The sequence below is a fragment of the Nicotiana attenuata genome, unplaced genomic scaffold, assembly GCF_001879085.1.
Source record: "Nicotiana attenuata strain UT unplaced genomic scaffold, NIATTr2, whole genome shotgun sequence".
NCBI classification, from domain to species: domain Eukaryota; kingdom Viridiplantae; phylum Streptophyta; class Magnoliopsida; order Solanales; family Solanaceae; genus Nicotiana; species Nicotiana attenuata.
Genome location: NW_017674386.1, coordinates 4606 through 12144, shown reverse-complemented (window position 1 = coordinate 12144; position 7539 = coordinate 4606). Strand labels below are relative to the sequence as shown.

The 7539-nt window shown below is 37.5% G+C and overlaps 1 protein-coding gene across 4 annotated transcripts; it reads right to left on the bottom strand.

Moving 5' to 3' along the window:
• Positions 1-341: 341 nt before the first annotated feature.
• On the bottom strand, positions 342-6712 carry LOC109218563. Of its 4 annotated transcripts, XM_019382939.1 has the most exons (9): positions 6319-6708; positions 5700-5786; positions 5516-5605; positions 5331-5405; positions 5044-5238; positions 2176-4251; positions 1702-1848; positions 1113-1522; positions 342-634 (listed from the first exon to the last, which is right to left on the bottom strand). In XM_019382939.1, exons 1-9 carry the CDS (start codon positions 6367-6369, stop codon positions 514-516), a joined length of 3252 nt encoding a protein of 1083 aa, XP_019238484.1. In that variant the 5' UTR covers positions 6370-6708; the 3' UTR covers positions 342-513. The 4 variants fall into 4 exon arrangements, with proteins under 4 accessions (XP_019238484.1, XP_019238486.1, XP_019238485.1 ...); XM_019382942.1 differs by lacking the exon at positions 342-634 and having other exon boundaries at positions 1320-1522; positions 1691-1848; positions 6319-6712; XM_019382941.1 differs by lacking the exons at positions 5700-5786; positions 6319-6708 and having other exon boundaries at positions 5521-5600.
• Positions 6713-7539: the final 827 nt, after the last annotated feature.

Genomic DNA, 7539 nt, shown 5'->3' with positions numbered 1-7539 from the left:
AATCAAGCCCTTGAATTAAAAAGAAATCACTAATTTATATTGTCTGCTTAATTTGTTTTAAAGAAAATATTAGCAACTGAAAATTATTTAGAAATGTTTAAAAAAATCATTAAAAAGGAGTTGTTCAAGTGTTCAAGTTTTTGAAGAGGAACCTTGGAGCAACAATAAAGTTGTCTCCGTGTGACCTATAGGTCACGGATTCGAGCCGTGGAAGCAGCCACTAATGCTTGCATTAAGGTACGCTGTCTACATCACACCACTAGGGGTGCGGCCCTTTCCCGGACCCTGCGTAAATGCAGGATGCTTTGTACACCAGGTCGCCTCTCTAATAGCTAGCCTCATATAAACTGAATGTAAAAATTATCTATGATTGTCCATCCATATTCAATTGGCAATACAAAATTGCATTCTTCTCTCCTCATATGTTAAGCACATTGAGCGATTAAATACCTTCAATAACATGAACCACTGTTGTAATCATGTGCAATTTACATTGGGAGGAAAAGGGAACTGCTACTTCTTCAGCAAGTCTTGGTTCAGATTTTCATATCCTTCAATATCATATTTTTTGTAGACAGAAAGCTGGTTTTCTTGCCACCACTTCTTTGCTTCCTTCTCCGTAAACTTTTTCCTACTACAAAATTCAACAAAAAATGCATTTGGTAAGCAGTTTAACATATTGACGATGCAAGCTAATCATTGGCATAATCATAACATAAGTAGAGCTGGATCAAGAATTTTAAGTCAATAGATCTCCTTTGCTCATGAACTGGCTTCACTCGCTGCCCGAATACTATAGTGCCCTTGCATAAGTTGGTGATTGATAAGATTGCAGCTTGCTTTCCCTCTGAATAAAATTGGTGTTTTGTAGTAAAATGATATCTACCATGAGTTACATCCTTTTAATCAAAAGACACAAGTTCCCTCAACTCCCAACACCCAATTAAATCAAAGAAACGAATGTTCATCGTTGGGACTTGAATTTCAGTTACCATATTATGAACAATGAGAAGGAATAAGATATCATAACTGCTACTGTCTCACTGCATTATAAGAAGTGTAACTTTCATTTGTAACATTTAAATCATGAGGGAGATTTCTGTATCATATACCTGAACCTGACTCGCTTGAGTCCCTTCTTTCCACTTGGCAGCACTGTCAATGTAATGAAGACACCAAGCTGATACTGTTCCACCCATTCACCTTTAGATGTTCTGAGCTCAACTTGGCCATGATCGGCTCCTTTATATGATTCTTCTGCTGATCTGGATTCCACATTGTTCTCTTTGTTATAGAAGGATCTTAAAGTACTAGAGAACACAATCGGAGAACTACATATGCTATCAACGCTTTTGTCTTCTGGTTGTGCTTTTGCAAGAGGCACACATGTAGGCACAACAATTTGATGTCCAGTTATATGATTTTGGCTATCTGAATACGTTGATGTAGTCTGCAGTACATTTGCAGCAGCTTGATCATTAGTTCCTCTTCCAGCAAAAAAGCTTTCTGACATTGTCTGCAGCTGCAATTTGTAAAACAAGTTTAAGCAACAAAAAAGAACTGCCGCATCCACCAACAGATTACTATCAAATTCACAAAATAGTTTCCTTTTTTATGTTTTTGCTACGAGGTAATATATTGATGGATTAAAATGTTCATGTGAAGGAGACAGCCAAAAGAATTAACTCACAGAAAAGTTACCCGTGATGTCAAAGCTTTTATAACTTCCTTTGCTGCTTTACTCTTGGAAGCTTCCTCTTTAGCCAATGACCAGGCTTCTTCAACTTTTTGTTGACGTTCTTGAATTTTCTCCTTTCTTGTTTCACATAACCTTTTAAGATTTTCAACCTACAGTATATATGCAAAGCAGTCAGAATTGGTCTTGAGTCACCATAATTAGAACTTGTCACCAATCAAACATTATATGAGAGAAAATTAGCTGTTTATTGCTCTATTTAACTTCCACAGTGCATCATTCTTTAGTAGGCATGGATCTCTGAATTGATCAGATTTTGTCAACTAATCTACGTTCTTGAACTCCACATATCAGAACACGCCAAAAAGATTATTTATTCACACAATTATAAACAGAGAGAGACGTGCATCAACACTTAATAATCTCAGCCAAGTATAAGCAATTGAACCATGTAAGAGGATAGGAAATTAGGACATTACCTGAGTTCTTAGCTTGGAAACTTCTTCAAGCAGGATCTTGTCTGATTCTGACAAGTTCTCCTCAATAGTTACACCAGTAGAGGGGACTAATTTTGGTTCTTTGTTAATCTGCTGTAAATAATTTGGAGAAGGTGAAGTCAGCGAATTTCTAGCATAATGATTTTGGGTTCTCATCTGTCCTCCATAGTCTCTTCTAAAGATTTCAGGACAAGGAACTTGTCCCCATCTTGGAAAAACATCCAACAACGATGCAAAATCAGTACTTTCCCCTAAACTGTTGGTAGCCCTCCTGTCAAACCATTGATTGTTCTCACTGAAATACTTTTTCGTTGACATCATTCGACTTGATGTAGTATTTGCCTCTTGCTGCTCTACCTTCTCGTGAATAAAAGCCTTTTGGGTAATTAGTAATGGTCGTGGACTACGATTTTCAAGCTTGGATGGCCTGTTTGACTGAGCAATTCTCTGAAGTTGGTAAAGACATGGATCACATACTCGAAAAGCTTTAGTCTTGTCCGGGGCCAAAGAGGCATTTGTGGTTTTCTTGCTGCAGCATGTGCGGCAAAAGAGAAACCCACAATTATAACAATTTTGCTTCTTTCTTGTAATTCCAAAAGACATGCTACATCCTTTACAAGCTGATTGATCAGTACTAGACGCGGATTTGTGCAAACATATTGCTGCTGTAGAACTTGATCCACAAGCAATATGTTCCACCTGCCTTTCTCTCAGTGCCTCAACTAACGTTGGCCAACTTCTATCTTTTGTATCACCTAGTCCTAACTGTCCATTTGCACCTTTACCCCATGCGTAAACACTTCCCCTTGATGTTAGCACAGCAACATGATATGATCCCGAGGATATCTCTGTAACAAATTCCTCTTTAAGTTTTCCTTGCACAAGCACTACTGATTTGTCTTTGGCTTCTGGATTACCCAGTTGACCGTGCACTGCACTTCCCATGGTAAAAACTTTTCCTGTGCTAGATAGTGCAATAGTTAGGGTGCTTGCGCAGGAAACTTGAATAAAATCATGATCAACAAGTTGCGCCACACAGGTCGGTAAGAGCTTTCTCTCCTCGCCAGGATGACCAAGCCTTCCTTTATCCCCATCGCCCCATGTAAACAGTTTCCCACTAGAATTATTGAATTTAAGACGATCAACAATGATTTCCACCACTGCAGCTGTATGCCATGGCCCACATGCAACACTTTTGACCCACAAACCTCTAAGCGACTCAACTTCTTTGGGCTGAGCGACACTTCGGAGATTTCCATGACCAAGAACTCCAAAAGTTCCTTCTCCGTAAGTGAACAATTGTCCAGATGTTGATACAATTGCTGTATGCCATTCCCCACAAGCAACATAAGATATTTTCACCCCATCCAAGGAACAACATACTCTGTTAGGTAGCCAATGGCTTCTCTTCTTTTTTTCACCTACTAACTCAGCACCAAAAGAGTTGTCACCCCATGTGTACAGTTCACCAGAAAAGGTCAGGGCACATGTTTGGTATTCCCCACAAGTGACAGATTTTACGCGAACCCCATTAAGGGAGTCGACCAGTTTCGGCCTTCCGGTGTCCATGTCGAGTTTATGTCCAAGCCTTCCATTCTTTCCTTCACCCCAGCAAAAAACTTCACCCTGTTTGGTGACTAAGGAAGCATGGCTCCTACCAATGGATAATGCCTGTACATCGAGCATCACAGTAGACTCCAGAAGTTTGGGTGACAAAGCATCCAATTTCACTTTCCCATCCGCAAAGCACCCTCCTTCCGCTCCTTCTCCCCAGATAAACACATCCCTCAGTACATTCCTCCCAAATGGTCTTGACTCGTGAGTGGACGGCATAAATGGAGTTAGTATATCAGTTTGGTTTTCAGTCCCAGCACAAGATGCTCTCTTCTGGGTTAAGTTATCTGATTCAAAATATGACGAACATGTAACATTCTCAATTACATTATGCACACTCGAAAGACTTGATTCCGAGAAAAAGCTGTCGGAAGAACATGATAAGCCATCAGTAAAACACCTTTCTGAAAATGAGTGAGTGGGACTCCCCGCTAAGCTGCGAACCTTGATCAAATAAGTATACATCATTTTTAGAGTGATGGAAAATTAAGGATATCTTCTTTTTTGTCTTCTATCAGATAGGAAACAATGTATTTATTATATTTCTTACAATAGACAACCATAAAAGAACAGAATAATATAAGGAAGAAAGATAATTCTTGAGAATTAAAAGATGGAAATGCAAGTTTCTTTTTCAGATTGCTGAACTCGCAAAAGAAAAGTAACTGATGTCAAAGTACAGGTGCCCTAACTGGCAACAACTCTGAACACAACATCAAATACGACATAAAACCACATTATGGAGAAGTACTAATGATTAAAGATCTTATAAGGAATATAAAAGTTTGAGCTTAATCAGTTACATGTTATAACTCTCAAGCATCTATAGAGTAAAGATTGACCACTGTCTATACAGAGTACTTTTTTTCTCTCTTATTATATGTATTATCGCCAGTGATTTGTAATTTTTCTGTTTATCATTCACAGGTTATCAAACAGATCTGTCAAATTCAGAGCCAAAGTCACCACTCCACTCAAGTAACAAAACTTAGAATTTATACTGGAAACACAAGCTTTGGGAGTAAATTCATACTTGTCAGGAACTAAGAGAGTCGAACTCCATTCACATAAATCAAGTGAAAAAGCTACTAAAGAAGAATATCAAAGCTACTTTCCAGACAAGATCAAAATCATAGGACATTCTGAAGTTTGAATGCACAAAGGGGAAAATAACGGTTACAAAAACACATGGTTAAGCATTGAAAACTTAAAAACACAAAGACGGATGTCAAGAACCTGAGAGGATCTGATTGTCTTTGCTGAAAGTCCAAGATTCTGTTTCCTCCGCATATAACCCGCTGGACTACTGATGCAACTGTGTGCGCCTTTTTTGCTTTTCAGAGGGTCCACCACTCTATGGTGGTGAGTCCTGGATATTACAGCTCTCAAGCCTACAAACCAAGTCTCAGCCTGCATTTTATCCTTGCAAATCTGAAAATGAAATATGGTTTTTTAGCAAAACTAGAGATCATGCATGCTTGTACAACATTGCTCTATTAAACTAGATGTTATGTTTAATTTACCAGATCAAGAGTACGCTCGCCATTTCCATATATGAGTGATATGCACTGACTTTCCATCTCAGGCTGAAGAATTACCTTAATTAGAAAATGAAACATTCTTGTCAATAAAAGGAAATTTCACAGTTTATGTATATATCTTGAGAAACGTCATGTATATCAATATGTGTGGCAGCCTCACTGCTTACAGTACTTTGGCCGCGGATGATATTCGTTATTGAACTTAACCTCAGTTGGTTTTCCTTCTCACCAGAGTACCAAATCAAAAACTTTTCATCCTGGAAACAAAGATAAAACCATATACTTCACCTACAGTAATTGAAACATGAAATGGCAATGATTCGGCCTGAGGTATGGTGATTAAAACTTTACCGCGGATAACCTTAGAGGGTAGAATTTGGGCTTTCCTCTTCTACCATACTTTAAAAGATGTGCACCCTTCTTCAATGCAACTATTGCCTGGACATGATTTGAGAGGGAAAGTAACATTAGGAAAAAAGAAAAAGATGTGAGTGGAACAGGATATCTACTGATTAGCAAATTGTATGAATGACCCCGGAAAGACAACATAATTTCTCACTATACAATTTGCAAGAGATTATTTAACAGAAAATTATTAAATCTGCAGTTTGATTGACATGGCAGATAGAAGACTCATGAGACAATCATCAAAGGAAGATAATATAGGTGAGCTAACTTAAGCTACAAGAAGATTAATTGGTGTTATTGAATGACAAAAATAGAGGATATATATTATTCTAAACAACAACAACAAATATGGTAAATTACTGCTTCCTCATGGAACAAAATAACAACTCAGAATACTTTGATCACACAAGATTGTCCTTTTTCCCTTGTTAGTTAACACTACTACTAAATCTCAAGAACCCAACCCACTAGAAAAAGGAAGAATTAGTTGACAAAAGAATTAAAATTGCAGAAATGAAAACAAGAAAGGAAAAAAAAACTTCAAAACTGAGAAGAAAAAAACCTGTTCAACAGCTCGATCAGAAGGAACAATGGGCACGTGTTCTTCACCCATTATACCCAAGAATCACATGTAAGTGAAAGGGTTGAAGCAAAAAAACATAAGAATGACAACAAAAGAAGAAAAATAGGAGACAGCTGACTGACAGTAGAAGCAGAGGAAGTAGAATTTAGTACTTCCTCAGTAGAAAACCTTAAAGAACAGTAATGTTTTTAGGACAAAGAATTCTGAGAACACCCAGAAAATGCTACTAATTTAAAGAATTTTAAAGCTTAGTAGTACTTATTAAAGCATGCTAAATTGATCTGAAATGAACAAGACTAGTAGAAGTTGTTAAAAGAAGAAAGAGTGTGTTTGGGGGGGTATGAAAATGACTTTTTCTTTCAATTCATTGATGTGATTCTACAATGAAGAATCAAAAGTCATCAACCAACTCTTTTTTTTTTTTTTTTTTAATTAATGATTATATATTCTTCCATTATGACTCTTCTTTCCCTTGGGGTTTCGTGCAATTACACAGAGGAAATATAAAATAAGAAATATGGTTTCTGAACTGATGTAATTGCACGTGTGTACGGTACGGAAATTAAATTCCATAAATACATGCTCTTTTAGCCTTTTAATTTTTATTTTTTTTTAAGAAGTTACAATATACACTACTTAACAATTAACACACGAGTAAGTTATAAGTATTTCTTTTCTTTAGCAAAATGCACTTTTAAAACTACATTTTATTAGGAAATATCATCAGTTGATAATAATAAAAACAATTCATTTTGTATGGGTCAGAATTCGACCCCACGATAATTAACGAGGTTAATCCCGTTTCAAGTTAATTCATGATTAATTAGTGGCACGACCACTCAGAATTGACGATGTTCAGCCCGCATCTGGTTCGATCGACAAGGCCATGGCCTATCCGCCACCATAAAGGCGAGATCCCAACGTGGTCACGGCCACTTATTGCCAGCTCACGAAGCTCACAGCTATAAATACCAAGAGAGGGAACCCTAGAAAAGGGGGGGGCTTCTTCGTGACCACTATTGAGAGAGAAAAAAGGGACAACGATACCCAAAATTATGGGCAAGAGGAACACCATTGTAAGGATCTGAACCTCTCCATGGAGAGGCAGACCAAACCAATATTATCAATAAAGGTTTCTAATGTTTCTCCCCCTAATCCTGAGTATTAATTTTCGTTTTCCTTCATTTGGTCCAACGGATT